At 53.5% G+C, this 19,374-nt stretch overlaps 2 protein-coding genes across 60 annotated transcripts in view; one reads left to right on the forward strand and one right to left on the reverse strand.

Moving 5' to 3' along the window:
- Positions 1 to 228, forward strand: part of SFI1 (SFI1 centrin binding protein) — a 93,602-nt gene extending 93,374 nt beyond the window's left edge. For all 50 annotated transcript variants that reach the window (XR_014825938.1, XR_014825941.1, XR_014825942.1 and 47 more), the window contains one exon: positions 40 to 228. Coding sequence is in view for 35 of the 50 variants with exons in the window: in XM_084993762.1 (XP_084849888.1) it covers positions 40 to 144 (105 nt within the window). In the remaining 15 variants the exon portion in view is untranslated. The remainder of the gene's footprint in view (positions 1 to 39) is intronic.
- PISD (phosphatidylserine decarboxylase) overlaps positions 179 to 19,374 on the reverse strand; it is a 38,349-nt gene continuing 19,153 nt past the window's right edge. For 2 of the 10 annotated variants that reach the window (XM_021071913.2, XM_084992730.1), the window contains exons 4-10: positions 6,288 to 6,485; positions 4,542 to 4,707; positions 3,058 to 3,294; positions 2,795 to 2,933; positions 2,454 to 2,600; positions 2,036 to 2,196; positions 179 to 1,467 (exon numbers count right to left, since the gene is read on the reverse strand). In XM_021071913.2, the coding sequence (XP_020927572.2) occupies positions 1,243 to 1,467; positions 2,036 to 2,196; positions 2,454 to 2,600; positions 2,795 to 2,933; positions 3,058 to 3,294; positions 4,542 to 4,707; positions 6,288 to 6,337 (1,125 nt within the window). In that variant the 5' untranslated portion in view covers positions 6,338 to 6,485 and the 3' untranslated portion in view covers positions 179 to 1,242. Of the gene's footprint in view, positions 1,468 to 2,035; positions 2,197 to 2,453; positions 2,601 to 2,794; positions 2,934 to 3,057; positions 3,295 to 4,541; positions 4,708 to 6,102; positions 6,486 to 9,021; positions 9,113 to 9,760; positions 9,830 to 19,374 lie in introns of those variants that run through there. The other 8 variants (XM_084992728.1, XM_084992729.1, XM_021071916.2 and 5 more) reach the window with 7 other exon arrangements.

Below are 19,374 nucleotides of genomic sequence, written 5' to 3' on the forward strand. Positions count from 1 at the left end.
TGGCCTGTGCTTCCTCTCAGCCGCTTCCTTTCCTCCCAGCTGGAAATGCAGATCCAGCAGCTGAGTTCTGAGCTGCAGGCCCAGCGCCAGCCCATTCGTGCCTGCATCGCCCGTGTCCAGGCCCTGCGGCAGACTCTGTGCTAGTCACGGCCCCACATCCAGGAACAGAACGCAAAGCTGCAATGAGTTTTTATTCCAAAATGTTGCAATTAAATGAATCACTGTTCAGAAGTCTCCCACTTTTCATACAAAAATACTGTGCTACTGATACAGTTGAAAAAGTTCAAATGGCTTCTCCTGCAGGAGAAATTCACAGTGTCCCCAGGAAACATGAAACCTGGCTCTGTCCCCCTCAGTGGCTCCCCAAGGCTACGTACCTGTTGTTACCTGGGAACAGGTTTTCTAGGCACTGACACCCTCCCCCTCTCCCCCCCACCAAATACACCAAGGTTCCTCTGCCTCCAACACAAGCCCCTGATCAATAGCAGCAATGTTTCCCTATTTTATGTAGGTCTGGATATGGGGTGAGACAACAAGCTCCCCCTTGCCCCAGCTGCCTGCCCCACTTGCTTTAGACACCACTGAAGGAGGTTTGGTAATGGGCCCTGCCTACTGGAAAGAGGACTTGTCCGCTCTGGAAGGTCACTCATCTGGGCATGCAAAGCACCAAGCCATTGGATGGCCACCCTCAGAAGCTGCTAGCAGGGTTGCGGGTGAGGTGTTCAGCCATGTGTGCAAAGAGGAAAGACGGCTTTTCCCAACAAGCAGGGTGGGGCAAATCTGGAAACAGAAAGCAGTTGCATTAAAGGCTCAATGGCCCTGGTCTCGGGCCGTGCAGGCCCACAGTCAGTGCTGGTAGGCACCTCACCCTGTGCAAGGGAGACCAAAAAGCAGGGATAAGAGAGCAGCAAGAAGGTACTTTACTACCACTTAAAATGGAAATTGAGACCAAGTGAACGCTTGGCCAGGGTCTCCAGTTTATACAGCACATGAGAAAGTCTCCAAGAGGGACTCCATCATCCTTGTGTGCACCTTATCTCAGGTGGGAAAGGGGACGACGTAGGGCAAGGGCGTGACGGGATGCTGACCACTTTGTCCCAACAGTGGGGACAGAAGTCACCCAGGTCCTGCCTGGCCAGACCCAATGGTCCCCTCCCCAGACAGCCTCAGAGGTTCCCCTTGAAAAGACCTTCACATTTCTCTGGAAAAGATCCCTCAGCAGCAATGGCCACAAAAGAGGCTCTAGAGGGAGCCCAGAGCCTCCCCAAATCGGATTTTCTGTCCTGCTTTCAGCTTGAAGTTGAAGTCCTTGGGGGCCTCAAAGATGAGCACGATGGTGGAGCCCAGGTTGAACTCGCCCAGGTGCTCGCCCTTGCGCATGGGGATGCCCTCCTTGTTGGTGTGTGTCACGAAGCTGAAGTCGTTGTAGGAGCCCTTGCTGTAGCGTGGGCTGTTGGTGTGCAGGTCCTGGGGGAAGTTGAGGCAGAGTGTGTGGACCTTAAACATACCTCCGCTGCCATCCCAAACCCTGTCCCCAAGTCTGCTTGGAAAGGGAGGGAGGGACAGTAGCTCAGGTCCAACCAGAGAGCCCCTGACCGGCTGTGAACTGGGGCCGGAGGGACATGGAAGAATCAGACCCAATTGTTCACCAGCAGGAATGGTGATTAAAACCAGCACCCAGGGGACTGAAGGGCAAAATGACACCAAGAAAAGAAGCCCCGCAGGCAGGGTGGGCATTGGCGCCCCTCACAAACATGGCCTCCATCAGCATGGCCCACCCCAAGCTTCCCTTGGGTTCCTGGAAGTAGTTAAGTGCCAGGCAGCAAGGTTAAGGCCCTCCTTTCCTGCCACTGCTACATGAGTGGCTGGGGGTACAGAGAGCAGGAGCTCAGGGCCCAGCTCCTCTGCATACCAGGCCTGGTGGGGTCTGTACTCCTAGAACCTACAGTCCCAATGGAGCTGGCTGCTCAGAAGATGTGAGGGCACCCTGAGTGGCCCAGTCCTAGGGCTTCAGCAGGACCTGGTCTCTGCTTACCTGGTCGAAGTAGATCCGGATGGAGCCCACGTTGGTGGCTCCCACGGCCGTAAGCGAGAAGAAGCCGTGTTTCCAATCCCCTGTCAGAACCACCCGCTCGTTGTGGCAGAAGAGCTCTTTGATCCAGCGGGCCATACCAGGGTTCACAGACATCAGGGAGCCTGTGGGGATGGGGATGTGCCACTCCCTGCCCAGTAGGAAGACAAGCTTTCCAGAGCCCACTGTCTACTCTGGGAAGGCCCAAGACCCAGTGTCACCCTCTGTCATTCCAAATGCAGAGTGTGCTGGGCCCCAGCCTCCCAGCAGGACTAGCACAGTCACTCCCAGCTTCGGAGCCCGTGTCCTGACACCAAGAAGCTGAGGACCTCTGTCCAAGGCCCCAGGGGGCAGCTCCCACCCACGTGCTGGCCCTGCCTACCTGGGAAGTGGCGCCGGTGGGAGACAGTCCAGTCAGTGGGGGAGTGGAAGCAGTGATAGTCTCCAGGTGCTAAGTAGATGACGCAGTGGTAGAGCTCGTTCCCTTCTCGTGTGACCAGCTGGCTCCTGAAGGAGCCATGGGAGGTGGCTGTGGGGGCAGACACGGACAGGCTCTCAGACAAGTCCTTGATGCCACTTAGCACACAGCCTGTGTGCAGCCTGGACACCAGCTCCAGGGAAGCCTGAAACTGGGCAAAGTGACTCCTAGCCCACGGGCCTCCCTCCCCACCCTCTGATGTCTGGCACAGCTTCACGGTGCAGGGTGACGGGGCAAGGACCCACCTGGTGGGAAGGCCAGGTCGTCTGTGGAGTTTCGTGGGCCCAGGAATGATTCCAGCGAGTAGGTGACCCCCTTCACCTGCTCCACCTCGCAGTTCTTCACCTGCCCAAAGTTGAGGATCTTTCCATCGGATGGGCTGATCTGGAACAGCCAGGAGAGGCTCACTGTTGGGACGGACAGGGGAAGAGGACAGAGGGCAGGGCCGCCTACCTGGGCACCCGTTCCCAAGGGCACAGTTGAGAACCACGGGGGGTGCAGGCCTCACCACACTGTGCAGGCCGCAGACAGGCCGGGCCTGCGGCTTGAGCTTGCGCCGGAAGAACTCGCTGAGGTTGCGGTAGTGGTGCAGGTCCTCCACGGCGGCCTCCTTCATGTTCACCCCGAAGGTCCAAATGTACAGGCTATAGACGGGCCTGCGCAGCCAGTGCGGCAGCTCCACTTGGTTGAGGCGGCCCCAGGCCCGCGACAGCAAGCGCGTGGGCACCGACTTGTACAGGGCCACCTGCAGGCCACAGGCAGGTGAGTGGGTCACACCAGGCTCACCCTCACCTATCAGCTGACCACCCCCCCGCCCCCGCCTCCACCACCGCAGGCGCCATTTTCCACCCCACAAGGACTTCGTGATGTGGTTGTTTTCTCATCAGGAACCAGACCAAGCCTCCAAATCTCTCTCAGATAGGATGAGCTGGGGCTGGGACACAGTGACTCACAACTCAGGTGTGTCAGCCATTGCACAGTTCCCACAGCAGCTGCCCCGGGCCTCGGGGGAGACCACTCAAGGTTGGGGGACGGATCTGACACCAGCACAACCAGACCCACACAGAAGGTAGTGGCCCTGGGCATTCGATACCCCCTCCCCGGGGGGCCAGCAACTCCTGGGAAAGGCACCAGCACCCAGTGCTCAGAGGGCCTGTACCCGACAGGCAAGAGCTCCTCCAGGAAACAGAGGAGGGGTCGGCCTCTTCAGCCACACTGGGGCCAGACAACCTGGAAGAGCAGCCTCTTAAACCTTAGGTGCCACTGCCATTGTGGGACCTGCCTTCTAACTGGTGGCTGCTGCTTGCTGAACACGACCAAAACACCCAGTCCCCAAGGTGTGAAAGCAATTCCATCCAACTTTAAATACCTCTAGGTACTGAGTTAGCAGTTTGGGTGATCCTAGCTGATGCCTGTCTACGAGTGGCCCAGGGTACCAGTGCCGCTTAGGTGCCCTTGAGCTTTCAAGCCCTTGCAACACCCACCTGGGCTATCCAAGGGCCTGAGAATAGGGCTTTCTCCATGGGGTCAGCCTGCCCAAGAGCCAGGCACAGCCAGGCCGCTCCCTCGCCCAGTCCGGCCTAGGGCTCCTGGGTTCCTCAAAGGCACCCTCACCCCAAGGGGCCAGGCAGGCTCCAGCCTCCCTGAGCCGCCCTCTAGCATCAGATATGAACTTGGATTCTTCTCAAGTTACCTATGAGCTCTTTTAGGCTAAATACAGGAAATCAGCCAGACATCATTTTCTGAATGCCCAATGTGAGTTCTTTCAGAAGCAGAGCCCCCATGGCACACATGCAGGCAGAGGGCAGGCAGTGGACAGCAGGCCGCTTAGTCACCTTTCTGCAGCCCACACAGCCACTGACAAGCCCACCCTCAACCAACTCATCTTCCATCCAGACCCTGCCCAAGGGCTGAGCCACAGCACCACCTCTCATCTCCATCTCCTGGGCCCCAACCTAAGGCCTGCCCAAGGCCAGCAACCTCCACACTTACCCTGCTCACAGGCCTCCATCCCACCCGGCTGAGTGGCCTGAGGGCACCAAAGGGCAGGAGGTAGTAGAGGACTGTCAGGGGCCAGGAGCGCAGTTTCAGGGCGGGTTTGGACATGCAGCTCAGCTGTCCCAGCCTCCGCCTCAGGGCCAGCTGGGGAAAGTACAACCTGCAGGGCACATGTCCGCATACGGCTGGGTCAGCAGAGGACCAGGAGCCCCACTGTATCCACCCACCCCACCCTTAGCAATCTCGCCTCTCCATGGAGTCAGGTGGCACCAGCCAGCCCTTCATCCCAACCCCATTCGAGTTGGGGGCTTGGCTGCCTCTGGTCAGCAGACTCACTTCCCCGTCTCTCTACATGCCTGTCCACTGAGACACAGGAGGTGAGGCCAGGCCTAGCTCCTGGCACATCTCCGAGCAGTTTCTGAAGCTGGCAGGGGCCCCAGCACAGACGTTTGAGGCTAAGCTCACTGGAAAGACGGTGCACAGCCTGCTTCTCGGCCCCCCATCTGCCTGAGGCCAGCACTGCCCACAAGGGCTCTGATCTTCCCCAGCTCCTTGTGGCACAGGATCTGGGGAAATCTCTTTATGGCTCTAGGCCTCTTACTTCCTCATCTGATAAATTAAGGGATCGGGCCTGACATGTTCACAAAGGAAAACACACATGAATGTACACAAGTGTGTGTGCATACAGATGCGCGCGCACACACACCAGCTGCTGCTCCACCAGACCCGTGGTCTTTTTACATCAGGTCAGAGGTTGGTGGGGGGAAGCTCCCCGCCAGCCCTCAGGCCACCTCCCAGGTTTGCTGGGACCACACACCTGACCTAGGCCCCTCCTTTTAGTAAAGGCAGATGGGCCTTCCCCGACCCCACCAGCCCAAATTCGAGGCCTTCAGCACAGGCTTGGCCTAGAGGGAGTTGTAGTCTGGAATGAGCCTTTCCACTCAACAATGGACTCCTGAGGCATAACAATGAAGCCCAAGCTGCCTTGCCACATGCCTAGGACCTAGAAAGTGCTCCTGAGGCCCAAGTGTGACCATCAGGAGGCCACACCGACACTCACTCTAAGAAAGTCCCCAGCCCTCAGTTTCCTCATCCACAAAAACACTATATTCAACTGGAAAATAAGGCTCCCATCTGTGCCTGTGTGCTCCCAGAGCAGCTGTCCTCTGGCCCCAGTTGCTCAACAAACCAAGGAACAAAGAGGCATCTCAGCTGATATTAAAAGCAGAAAAAAAATGGAGAATGGAGTCTGCCATGGGGCCCTGCAGCTCAATGGTGGCACGGGAAGGTGCAGCGTCTGCACTGCTCATCAGGTCCCTGCGTCCCTTCTCTCTCCCGCTGCTCCCCACCCCCACCACAGAGTTTCAAAAAGATCGGGTAAGCGGGTAGGACCCAAGTGAAACCCGACACATCATCACTCTCCCCCAGGGCTCCCCCCACTCGCCCTGCCCTCTGCAGAAGAAGGGGGACCAGTTTCAGAGAAGCTGAGCCCTGAGCGGGGCAGCGGGGCAGCACAGACACTAGGCTGCAAGCCCCCCACCTCCACCCCCAGTACCTGAAGCGGGCTCTGCGGCTCAGGGTCCCCAGGCCAGGCCCCTCCAGCCGTGGGGGCTGGTCCCCTGGCCCCCTGCTGCTGCTGCCACCTCCACCACGGGGCCGTTGGACATGAACCCTGACCTTCCGGAGGTCAAGGCGGGGCACAGTGGGGTTAGGACCGAGCCGTGGCTGGCAGCATCTCACCATTTCGCAGCGCGGAGCTCCGGTCCTCGCCGCGCCTCAGACTGACACATGGTGGGCGGCGCAGGGAGGCGGCGCCAGGCTCACTCCCTTTGTCTCTCCTCCTTCCTCCCTTCCCCCCAGAGGAGCTCCTGCTGTCACCGCTCCTCTGCTTGGCCTCCCAGGCACAGTTGGTCCAAGGGCTCAGGTGAGAGATCAGGGCTGTTGCAGAGACAGGCGCTGGTCACACACCTGCTCAGGCAGCCCCATCCTCCGCCTGCCCTTTCGTACTCATGGCAGGAAGGGGATGGGGTGCTTCCAGGCCCCTGGAGGACAATCAGGAATCTGAGCCCTGTGCTCCAGGCAGGTGCCCAGCGTCGGCCTGTCTGCGACCAGGCGGCCCCTCCCTTGCCAGGACCTGACCCATTTTCCTTTCAGGTGGCAAAACAGCATCTGAGGGATGAGAGCCAGGAAAGGCAGGAGACACTTGGCAGGAAGATCCTGGGGTCCGGCCTGCTCAGCCCTCTCCTCGCAGCTTGCCTGTTCAGGACAGGAGTACTTCAGGGACTTCAGGGAAACTGGCCATCTGCCCTCCCACCTCTCTGGGTGAAACAGCACTTTGGCCACAGCCACTCGGCTTCCTTTGCGCCTCCACAAGGCCCAGTGCCCGCAGATAAATCCCCCACCTGGCACAGCCCCAATCCCGTGTCCTGAAGCCATCTTTAGATGAAGATAATGCAGGTCCCTACGAGCGGGGAAAGAGCAATAGGCCTCAATTCGGACATGACACAACCTGCAAAGGCTGAGTCTAATGCCCCAGGAAACCCACTTCAGCCAAGGAGAGGCCAGCCTGGCACCTGCCCTGGGTGTGCATGGCTGAGGGGCCAACTAAGGTTTGGATGTTATCATGGATTTCCATCCCTGCTGAGGCCCAGCCCACCTCAGATCAGGACCCCAAGGCAAGCTCATCTCCCCAGGCCACCTACGTCGCTGAGTGGCAGGTAAATGGCAGAAGGGGGCCCACCCAGGCCTCCTGCTTCAGGGCTAGGCCCAAGGCCCCTGCTGAGGTTTAGCTAGGTCCCATCATACCGCCCACCTGAGCATAGCCCCGCCCACCTTGTGAGCACAACCCTGCCCACTCTCCAGGGAAACCCCGCCCAGTCTGGTGATGGGTGATATGCAGTGGAGGGTAAGCCTGGTGCTGAGCTCCAGATGAGACTTTGGAAACTCCAAAAAGCTTGGGCTACATGCACATCCAGGGTTCACAGTTGGGGCTAGTAAGGTCTCCTCCTGCCAGTTTTCCTCGCTGTCCTATGGGTGGGATGGTGACAACTGCAGCATGCAGTCAAGAAAGGCATGTTCAGGAGCCCACAGACAAACCTTGCCTGGCCCAAAATTTCAGGTTCCCACGTGTGCCTCTGCATTTCACTCTGCATTTCATTCTACCCCAGGGCCTCCAGTGCAGGGGCCTGGCCAGGCCAGACAGCCCACCAGGGCAGAGCAGGCCCTCGCCCCCTTTCACAGTGGAGGAGACAGCAGTGGGTAGGGAGCAACTCAAGGAGCTACTATTCTGGAGAGACTCCAGCAACTGCCATGAGGGTCCAGGCAGGAAGTCCTCACACCCGAGTCCTGTCTTGGTCACCACTCTATCTCTTCTTCTAAAACGGAACACTGAGACCACGATGTTAAGCTTCTTCCAAATTACCATTGGATTTGGGTCCCAAAAGTTTCCCAGGAAGCAGATAATTCAGTCGTCCCTCAGAAAATGGGCCAGTACTTGCAGGACAGTGGGAAGGGGGTCCCAAGAGGTCACCCTTCCTCAATACGCAAGGGCAGAGCCATTTCCTCAGCCAACAGAGCTCCCAGCATCCCCATCTCAGAGCCCCACTTGCCCTCTGTACCTGCGATGGCCTCTGGAGGCCAACCCAGAGCTTTCTCCCTCTCTGGTTCCCTGGATGCAACTTGTGGGGCTCAGGCTTGTATGAGGAGCCTGCAAGGAGGGTGCCCTAAGGTACAGACACATTCCCTCTCCCCCGAGAGTCTCAAGGATACTCTGTGGAGGCAAGTTTGGAGCTGTGACCAGTAGGACTTTAAAGTCATTACCTGGCCTAAGGGCCAGCCATGCGGAACATGAGAACTCAGAGTGGCTTTGGTGGGAGACAAGAACAATCTGGTTACTCGATCCTGGCCGTCCTCCCCCAACCCTCGGCCTGAGAGCTGGAAAAGGTCTTGCAAGTCACAGGTGCTCTCTGGGTCTCAGTTTCCTCGTCTTCTGGAAATGCGAAGGGTCCTTCCTCTTGCTCACCCACAACTCTGCTCAGAAACTTCACGCCTCTCTCTCACCCAAGAGCTTAGTGCAGATATGGTTCCCGACACCTTCTGTCCCCCTCAAAACCCATGCTCTGGGAGGGCAGAAGTTTGCTACCACTGGGAAGATGGAAGGAACAGGGCAGGGGCAGCAGTTCTGAGAGGAGCCGAAACCAAAGGAGCAGCAACAGAACAGGAAGCGATGGCACAATAGGACCGTGTTAGGGGGACAGGCTGCTCTGGGGATTCACATGTGAGCAGTACTGCAACATCCCCGCCCACCCCTCACTGTCCAGGACGAAGGCCTTGCAGCCCTGCACATGTGCAGCCTGCAAAAACACAAGAATGTGCTCCCACTCCCTGAGTAGAAAGCTCAATGGGTGCCAGCTACCTGGCCTGAAGCCTCGACTGAAACCCCCAGTGTCCCCAAATCCAGAGGCCCAGGCCTTACTTGCTGGGCACACTCCCACTCTGTAGGGCAGGGCTGCCAGGCATCTGTGTCCTGGTGGGACCACGAATCATTCCTCCCCCAAGTTTCAGGGCTAGAAGCAGACAAAATGTCAGAAATAGAGAACCAGGAAAATGGATTCTCCCTGGCAAAACGGGTGAGCCATCTTGGGGAAACCTTGGGTGAGAGAAGAAGAAGCAAAGACCAGGGTCCAGAGGTGCCTCTTTCAAGGGTGGTAGAGGTGGGGACAGAACTTGGCAGGGGTCCTTCTTAAATTCCCCCAAGGAAAGGAACCTTCTCTGCGGCAATCCTTGGCACTGGTGGGAATGGGGTTCTGTCACACCCTCCCCCCCCTCGGGAGGTACCAGGTGACAATCACAGCACGTATGGGTCCCACTGAGGTACTATGCTGCTCTCCCTCCTCCGGCGCCCACCCCAGGCCCCTCGGACAGGAAATGGGCCTGGAGCTCTGGGCGCAGGACACAGAGCTGCCGGCAAGGCCAGCATTTCCCTTTTCTGAGCGTGGGGCGAGGAGATGCTACAGGATGCGGAGGAAGTGAGCTCATCGGGCCGGCCCCATGACCCACCGTGTGGGGCCCGGGAAGCCACAGCTCGACCGGGGCAGTGGGGCGGGCTCCTCCGTCCCTAAGAAGTAACAGGAGACCCGTACCCCGGGACCCGGACGGCCTCCAGGATCCTTTAGCAGGTCTACCAGCTGCGCGGGGCAAGGAGGCTCACTCACCGGCAGGTAGTCCGCGGCTCGGCTCAGCTTCCGCGCCGCCTGCTGCCTACTCGGTTTCCGACTCGACTCGCAGGGAGGTGCCGCTCCGCGGAAGCCGGGCTGCGGGCGGCGAGCGAGGGCTCGGGCTCCAGCCACTCAGGCCGCTAGGGGGCGGGGGCAGGAGGCCTGCCACCAAGCTCGTCAGCCGCGCCCCGCCCCTCAGCACGGGGTCCCTTTAAGGGGAGGGGCGAGGCGAGGGGAACGGCGGGAACATGCAACCGGCTGCCGGGGTCACAGGGTTTCCCGGGGCCATCTCCACGGGCTGGGGACTGGGCAGCCGACCCTACTCCCACGCGCCCCTCCAGCCCACGCGAGGGCCTCCACGTGCTGCTGACTACACCGAGGGCCAGCTGCTCGAGACAGCAAAAAGCCACCTCCAGCCACCTTTTCTACCCCCCCACCAGCTGCACAGCAGGTGTCTAAGCCCTCGCTCCTCTCCACACTCCACACAGAACATGAGGCTGCTTCCTATTCCGCCTCCTCTGCTCCAGGAAGTCACACCAGACACAAAAAATCCCCCAGTGCAGAACAGCAAAGAAGACCCAGTGGGCAAGGTCCAGACCCGCCCTGCACGCAGGCTTCCTCTCTGGGATCAAAACCTGTGGGGTGATTCTCGACTTATCTTTCTACCCCGTTAGGTGATAGGGCTCCAGCCTGTGGGGTAAGAACCCTACCCTCATACCCACCAGAAGCACTCAGTCAACACGAATGGAATGAACCAACTTAACACTTTTTAGGGGAGGAGTAGGATCTGGCCAGGAAAACCACCACTACTCTACCCCCAAAAGGATGTGGAATCCAGGGCCCTGATTTGTTGAACAAAGGTACAACCTCAGCTTCTTCTGACCACTGGGAATTTAGTTTCTAGAGCAACATTAGAACAGGGAAGAGAGCCTACAGGGCTTGTGACGAGATGGGCAGCTGAGCCAAGGAAGCCTAAGAGAGGACAAAGTGGCATGCAGACACAGCCCCACATACCCGACGCCTCATCAAGATCCAGCCCAACCAATTGTTCAACCTGGGACACCACAGGGGGGAAAGGGGGAGAAGATGGGTAGGGTCCTACCTCATGGACTTCCATGACATTCAACACCTACAATGCGCCAGTAGGAACACGGAGGCAGCAGGGTGCACAGGGCTGACAAATACCTTACCTACACTTCAGTCTCCTTGCCCTGGCCTGCAGCATTCTCAGCTCCCAGTGAGACTTCAGACCCCTCTCACCTCAGAGCTCCAACCAAATACCTCATGAGAGGGGATAAAGGGATTGAAAGCACAGGAAGATGCTGACACAGAATCCTAGCAACAACCAGAAATCTGGGAAGACCATTCTGACTTCCCCTAAGGCTGCAGTGCATCCAGAACAGACCCAGCCCATGTTATACCTCAGGGGAAAAACGAGTCTATGGATCTAAAGCTCGGATTCTCATTTGCTGAGCAGCCTCTGGAGTGCTGATGCTCTCTACTGTAAAATGACCAACGGGCCATTCCATGCCTATCAGAACTCCTCAGTAACCTCTTAAAGCCTCTCCGGCTGATTGGTGTTTAGCAAACTCATAAATCAGCCCATGGGCATGCCCTGAGACTAGCTCTCACCACCTTCTAACCTGTTCTCCACCATATATTTCTCAGTAGGGAAATGCTTTTTGGATTCCAGACCATACTTCACAGGATTTCTGGGGAAAACAAAAAACCATTTGGCAGGTTTATTTCAAACCTCAAATAAAGACTCTCTGGGCAGCCAGCCACACTCCGTCCTCCCATTTGATTTGGACTCCCCTAAGCGGGAGTGCCCCCTAGCGCTACTGCAAGGCTCTGCAGGCCCCAGGTCACCTGGCCCCCAGCACCTGTGGACAGGCCTCTCCCCTCAGGGCAACCCACTGCCGCTCCCTGCAGTGTGAACTCCATGTCCCACTGTGCCAGGGGTTGGAAGGTAGCAGCGGGACAGGGTGGCAGGTGCTCCCTACTAGTTTGCATTCCCTGGGGGGCGGCAGCTGAGGCCCCTTGAGGAAGACAGGTGATGGCTAGAACGAAGAGCCAGGTTATCAGCCTCACAGAAGCCTGAGTAAGGAGCCCAGAAGAGCAAGAAGCACCCTCAGGTGATTTTTTAATCCAAAGGCTTCTTATAGCCCTGCCAAATTCTCCCTTTGCATTTGTCAATGTTTCTGAGCTGCCCGGGACTTTTCCCAGGCAGCGAGGAGGGTGCAGCAAGACAGGAAGACAAAGTGCTCGAGGTGGAATAAGCCTCTGGCCCTGAGCCCTCCGCTGTGCTCCCAAGTGGTCCAGACACAGAGCAGCCCCTGGGCTGGCAGAGCCCGGGGAGAGGAAAGGCTGGAGTAGCTGCCACCATTCCTGGCAGGTACCTTGAAGGAAGGCCCTGAGATGTCCTCCTACCCCAGAATGAGCCTAGGATTCTCTGAGGGCAGAGCTGGGCAGGTGGGAGGGTCTACTGCCCGCCAACTGACTGACTGCTGATTTTAAGAACTGTAATTGTTTTCTCAACACCTGTTGGGTAAGAAGTAAAATAGAACTTATTGACTCTCTACCCCCTGCCACATGGGACTAAGTATTTACACATACATCATTCTCATTTCACAACTTCATGAGGGATTTGGCAGCAGCATGTTTACAGAGGGGAACAATAAAGCTATAATAATTACAGGAAGTTTAAAAACATGTAAATGTGTTCAACACTGTCCAGGGTCGTGGACCATGGAGCAGAGAAGGATGCTGAGTACAGGCCCATGGATGGGCGACATGGGCAATAACACAGTGATGGAACAGGCTGATATGGTTTTACTCCTTTCCATGGCTGGAAGGCTGCACCATACATTTAAAAAAATACTAAACTGAGGCCAGAAACAAGGAAGCGGTGCTAAAGTAGGTAGGGCTCCTGCCTGGGGCCTGCTGTCCACACTGCTGCTTCTCAAACCCGACCTCGCCCAGGCCCACGGCAGGGCCCAGACAAGTGTTCCTCAGTCAGGTCAGGTACAGAATGAAGTGTTCCAGGGTGAAGTTTCATAATGTCTGCAATGTACTTACAAACGGCTCAGAGAAAAAGTACATATATACAGAAGACAAAGCAGATATGCTAAAAGAGTAACCACCTGGTCAGTCAAGTGGTGCTGTGTGTAGGTAACTCTTCTCTCAACTTTTCTTCTCTGTTCAAAAGTGTTCACAATAAAAAAAAAAAAAAAAAAAAAAAAAAAAAAAAAAAAAAAAGGAAGATTTAAGTTACAGAAAAACCTCTAAATTCTACTGTTGGGGAGAAAAAAACCAAGAGAGAATTCTCCACCATGTGTCTCCTGCTCTGAAGTGAGGAGGACAGGTAGGCCCACTCTTGGGGTGCCCCTAACCCCTACTGCTGCTTCACAGGGGAAACGCAGGACCAAACCCCTCACTTCTGTCTGCTTGGCAGCCCTTAGGCCTGATGGGACAGGCCAGCCGCCACTCATGATACCTCTGCAGCCTTAGGCACCACCTCCTCAGAGTCAGCTCCAAGGCTGGCAAAAGGAGGACACAGCCCATGTCTTCCCCAAGGGGACCCTTCCACAGGCCAGCTTCCCCACTACCTGTACCTCTCTCTTCAGGTCCAGTCAAGGCAGAAAGGACACCTTGGAGAAGCCAGAGAGAGAAGGCAGTCTGCCACCAGATGCCACTCTGCGTGGAACAGGAAACCTCGAGGTCAGCACACCTGTGCACCCCCACACCTGCCATCAGATGTCACCTGCCGACCCTGGGCTTACAGTTACCACACACCTGCCACCCCTCTCATTAATAAGCACTTATGAAGGTTTGTTCCTCCTTTTTGACTTACGGGACAGAAGGAACGACATATCTGAAGTCATAGCTGCCACACGAGTGCAGACTGTGTGACTCTGGGCACACCTGGTAGCTGTTCATCCAAGCCAGCACTCCGCAGGAGGCCCTACATCAACTGCCCCCTCCCCAAGGTGCAATGCCAGGCCCAGGCAGCCCCAGTGAACTGCTCTGACCATGAGGCCAGAGCTTTTTCAGGAAGGCCATCATGAGTTCCTGAAGAGACTTGCAGAAGTGTCTCCTCTACTCCCACCCCCTGGCTCCCACTTTGAGGGCTGGAGGAGTGTGGGTTCCTTGCTCTATGCCATTTGGAGGAAAAGTAAAATTTACAAACACTCCGAGTCAATATAAACAGAGAATAAATATGCGAAAAATGCTGAAGTGGATTCACATTTACAGGAAGCAAATGACAAACTGTGTTAAGGGATGAGTCTCAATGTTCCTATTTCCTCCATAGCTCTCAGTAAGAGCTACTCCACCCTCCATCTGCTCAAGGCAAAAAATCACCAGTCCCTCTCCAGTTCTCTTCCCCTTTCCCATCCAATCCACCAGTGCATCCTCTCTCCCCCTCCAAACACGCAGAATCGAATGTGGAATCTAAAAAAATACAACAAACTGGGAGTTCCTACTGTGGCTCAGTGGGTGAAGGACCCAACACTGTCTGAGGATGCAGGCTCAATCCCATTATGGGTTAAGGATTTGGTGTTGCCATAAGCTGTGGTGTAGGTCACAGATGTGGCTCGGATCCAGTGATGTCATGGCTGTGGTGTAGGCTGGCAGCTGCAACTCCAATTAGACCCCTAGCCTGGGAACTTCCATATGCCGCAGGTGTGGTCATGAAAAAAAAAAAAAGACTATTTTGTAAAACACAGGAAATATAGCCAATCGTTTATAAACAGAGTATAACTTTTAAAAATTGTGAATCTCTATATTGTACACCCATAACATATAGTATTGTACACCAACTATACTCTAATTAAAACACACACATCCAGAATCAAATCCCTCCTCCCCACCTCCACCACTCCCACCCTGATCCAAGCCACCACCTTCTCCTGCTGGGATCCTGTCAGAGCCTCTCAGCAGCCTCCTAATGTGTGTGCAGAGCAGCTAGGACTATTCCATCAGAACCCACAGCACTCAGCCCTCCCCTCATTCAGGGGACAGGCTGAACTGGTGCCATGGGGTCCTCCCGCCCTCCTACCTTTCTGCCCTCTGAGCCTCCAGCCACAGGGGCCCTCTGTTCTCCCTCAACAGTGACAAGCATTCTCTGTCTCTCTCAAGCCTCTGCCTGGACCACTCCCTCTCCCCTCAGATGCCACTCAGCCCACATGGTGCTGAGCAGGGCCTTCTTTCCTCCCCTCCCTGCCTCGGTCCCAGCCGACTCTGCCCCAGCCCATGACTCTGCCCTTTACGTAAGTTTTTGCCATGGCATTTTAACCACTCAACATGCCCATGTGTCTGTTTGTTTCTTATGTGTCTCACCCGCTAATAAGGGAAGCTCCCTGAGGACAGGAACTCTGGTTCTATTCACTAGTGGATTCCCCAGCATCCCAGCATGGCCTGGCATATGGAAGGAGCTCAAAGGTTTGTTGAATGAAGGAATGAATTCAAGAAGAGAGGAATCACAGCAAAATGGGTGGAACTAGAGACTCTCATACTAAGTGAAGTCAGAAAGAGAAAGCCAAATACCATATGATATCACAAAAGAACCCATCTACAGAAAAGACAAACTCATGGCTTGGAGAACACACTTGTGATTGCCAAGGGGGAGGCGGAGGGAGTGGAATGGACGGGGAGCCTGGGGTTAGTGGATGCAAACTATTGGATTTGGAGTAGATAAGCAACGAGATCCCTCACAGACTTTGAAAAACTTAAGGTTTCCAAATGAGACAGGTTGGGGGGTGGGGGGATGCACTGAGGGTTTGGGAGGGAGATGCTGTAAAAATTTGGTTGTGATGATTGTTGTACACCTACAAATGTAATAAAATTCATTAAGTAATTTAAAAAAATGAGGTCCTGCTGTATAGCCCAGGGAACTATATTCAATCACTTGTGATAGAACAAGATGGAGGATAACGTGAGAAAAAGAATGTATGTGTGTGCGCGCGCATATGAATGACTGGGTCACTTCGCTGTATAGCAGAAATGGACAGAAAACTGTAAATCAACTATAATAGAAAAAAATTAAAATCTTAAAAATAAAATAGAGGAGTTCCCGTCGTGGCGCAGTGGTTAACGAATCCGACTAGGAACCATGAGGTTGCGGGTTCGGTCCCTGCCCTTGCTCAGTGGGTTAACGATCCGGCGTTGCCGTGAGCTGTGGTGTAGGTTGCAGACACGGCTCGGATCCTGCGTTGCTGTGCCTCTGGCGTAGGCCGGTGGCTACAGCTCCGATTCAACCCCTAGCCTGGGAACCTCCATATGCCGTGGGAGCGGCCCAAGAAATAACAACAACAACAACAACAACAACAACAACAACAACAAAAGACAAAATAAAATAAAATAAAATAAAATAAAATAGAGAGGAATCATGTTCATCTATGAGAACTGTTTTGCGAATACCCAATGTGGTTCCTGTACCAAATAATGCCAACCACAAACTGGTACAATAGGTTTAGACGCCAAAGGCAAAGCACAAACTATACAGATGTCCAGACCCTTTCAGACAGCAATTCCGCAACCAGGCATTCAGCCTGAGGATACGGTCCATGTGCAAAGATGTTCTCTACAGCATCATTTATGACAGTAAAAACCACTTGTAGAATCACCTATTATAGTAGAGCCACTTAAAGTGTGTACTTTCCTGAAGTCTTAATAGAATCATCATAGATAGCAATACATACAAGGTTAAAAAAGGCAAGATACAAAACAGGAATAGCTGACTCTTGTATAACACAGCCTTGAACCGTGCAGGTCCATTTATAGGTGGAATTTTATTTCAATAAATACATACTACATAGAACCCGCAACCTCAGAGTTCCTCGTCAGAATCGTTTCCACTGTGCCACGATGGGAACTCCTGTATATCCATTTTAAAACAGAGACACTGGAGTTCCCACTGTGGCTCAGTGGTTAACGAACCCAACTAATATCCATGAGGACTCGGGTTCGAGCCCTGGCCTTACTCAGTGAGTTAAGGATCTGGCATTGCCGTGAGCTCTGGTGTAGGTTGCAGATCCTGAGTTGCTGTGGCTGTGGTATAGGCCAGTGGCTACAGCTTCAATTGGACCCCTAGCCTGGGAACCTCTATATGCTGTGGGTATGGCCCTAAAAATACAAAATAAAATAAAATAAAGCAGAGACAGACAGGAAATGAACGCATAAATAAATAAAGCCCATTATTATGCAACCAGTCATCTGGTGAGAAGGGGTGGGAATTATGATTGTCCTCCTAGTTTTTTCAACATTCTGTCCAAGTGTTATATGACCTCTGTCTTTTCTCTTTTTTTTTTGCCTTTTCTAGGGCTGCTTCCCACAGCATATGGAAGTTCCCAGGCTAGGGGTCCAATTGGAGCTGTAGCCGCCAGCCTACGCCAGAACCACAGCAACACAGGAACCGAGCCGCGTCTGCAACCTACACCAAAGCTCACGGCAACGCCGGATCCTTAACCCACTGAGCAAGGCCAGGGATTGAACCCGCAACCTCATGGTTCCTAGTCGGATTCGTTGACCATTATGCCACCTCTGTCTTTTACAAGAGAATGAGACTGATTTGCACAAGGGGGCTAAGACCATTCAACGAGAAAAGGACAGCCTCTTCAATGAATGATGCTGGGAAAACTTGATGTCCACATGAATGAAGTCAGACCCTACCTTATATAATACAAAAAATAACTCAAAATGGATCAAAGGCCTAAACATAATAACTATACAGTTCTTAGAAGAAAACAGAAAATCTTCACAACATTAGATTCAGAAATGATTTCTTGGCTATGACACCAAAAACACAGGAAAATTAAGTAAAAATAGATGAACTAGACTTCATCAAAAGACATGATCAAGAGAGTGAAAATACAATCACTCCTTGTCTGAATGGGAGAAAAATATTTGCAAATACATACACCAGATAAGTGTCTAGTATCCAGAAAAATAAAGAACTCCTGGAGTTCCCGTCATGGCACAGCAGAAATGAATCCGACTAGGAACCGTGAAGTTGTGAGTCTGATCCCTGGCCTCCACTCAGTGGATTAAGGATCTGGCATTGCCATGAGCTGTGGTATAGGTTGCAGACACGGCTTGGATCTGGCGTTGCTGTGACTCTGATGCAGGCCAGCAGCTACAGCTCTGATTAGACCCCTAGCCTGGGAACCTCCATATGCCACAGGCATAGCCCTAAAAAAAAAAGACAAAACAAACAAAAAAGCCACCCAATTAAAAAATGGGCAAAAGGCTTGAACAGACCTTCTCCAAAAAAGATATAAATAGCCAATGAGCACATGAAAAGATGCTCAATATCATTATTCATGAGGAAATGAAAATCAAAACTTCAATAATATGCACCTAATATAGGAACACTCAAAAACATAAAATAGTAACAGACTTAAAAGGAGAAGGGAGAAGTTAATGGGAATATAATAAAAGCAGGAGAATTTAACACCACACTCACATCAATGGACAGATCTTTTTTTTTTTCCTTTTCTAGGGTCACTCCCCACGGCATATTGAGGTTCCCAGGCTAGGGGTCGAATTGGAGCTGTAGCCACTGGCCTACGCCAGAGACACAGCAATGCAGGATTTGAGCCGTGTCTGCAACCTACACCACAGCTCATGGCAATGCCAGATCCTTAACCCACTGAGCAAGGCCAGGGATCAAACCCTCAACCTCATAGTTCCTAGTTGGATTCATTAACCACTTCGCCACGTTGGGAACTTCTCAATGGACAGATCTTCTACATGAAAAATCAATAAAGCAACAGAGATCTTAAATGACATAATAGAAAAGTTAGACATAATTGATATTTTCAGGACACATCAAAAAACCCAGAATATACATTCTTTTTAAGTGCACATGGAACATTCTCTAGGACTGACCACATATTAGGGCACAAAACTAACCTCAACATATTCAAGAATACAGAAATATATTTCAAGCATCTTCTCTGAGCACGATGGCATGAAACTAGAAATCGACCACACTGAAAATGAGAAAAGAGAAAAAGAAAAAAAAAAAAAAAAGAACTGCATGGAGACTAAACATCATGCTATTAAAAAAACAATAGGTCAATGAGGAAATCAAAAAGGAAATTAAGGAGTTCCTGTCGTGGCTCAGTGGTTAACTAATCCAACTAGGAACCATGAGGTTGCAGGTCAATCCTTGGCCTTGCTGACTGGGTTGAGGATCCGGTGTGAGCTGTGGTGTAGGTTGCAGATGCGGCTCAGATCCTGTGTTGCTGTGGCTCTGGCGTAGGCTGGCGGCTATGGCTGTGATTAGACCCCTAGCCTGGGAACCTCCATGTGTGGTGGGCGTGGCTCCAGAAAAGACAAAAAGACAAAAAAAAAAAAAAAGGAAATTAAAATATACCTTGAGGAGTTCCCACTGTGGCACAATGGGATCGGCAGTGTCTTAAGAGCACTGGGACACAGGTTCAATCCCTGGCCCATCACAGTGATTTAAAAATCTGACATTGCTGTAGCTGCAGCTCCTTAGGCTGTAGGGTGGACAGGGTAACCTGCAGGGTAGCCCCTGCCCCCCCCTCAAAAAAGAATCTGACTGCAGTGGCTCAGGTTGCTATAGAGGTATGGATTCAATCCCT

The sequence above is a fragment of the Sus scrofa genome, chromosome 14 (assembly GCF_054392235.1).
Source record: "Sus scrofa isolate SSC_HxYL_T2T_F1_AM1 chromosome 14, Sscrofa_HxYL_maternal_Yorkshire_Landrace_v2.0, whole genome shotgun sequence".
NCBI classification, from domain to species: Eukaryota; Metazoa; Chordata; class Mammalia; order Artiodactyla; family Suidae; genus Sus; species Sus scrofa.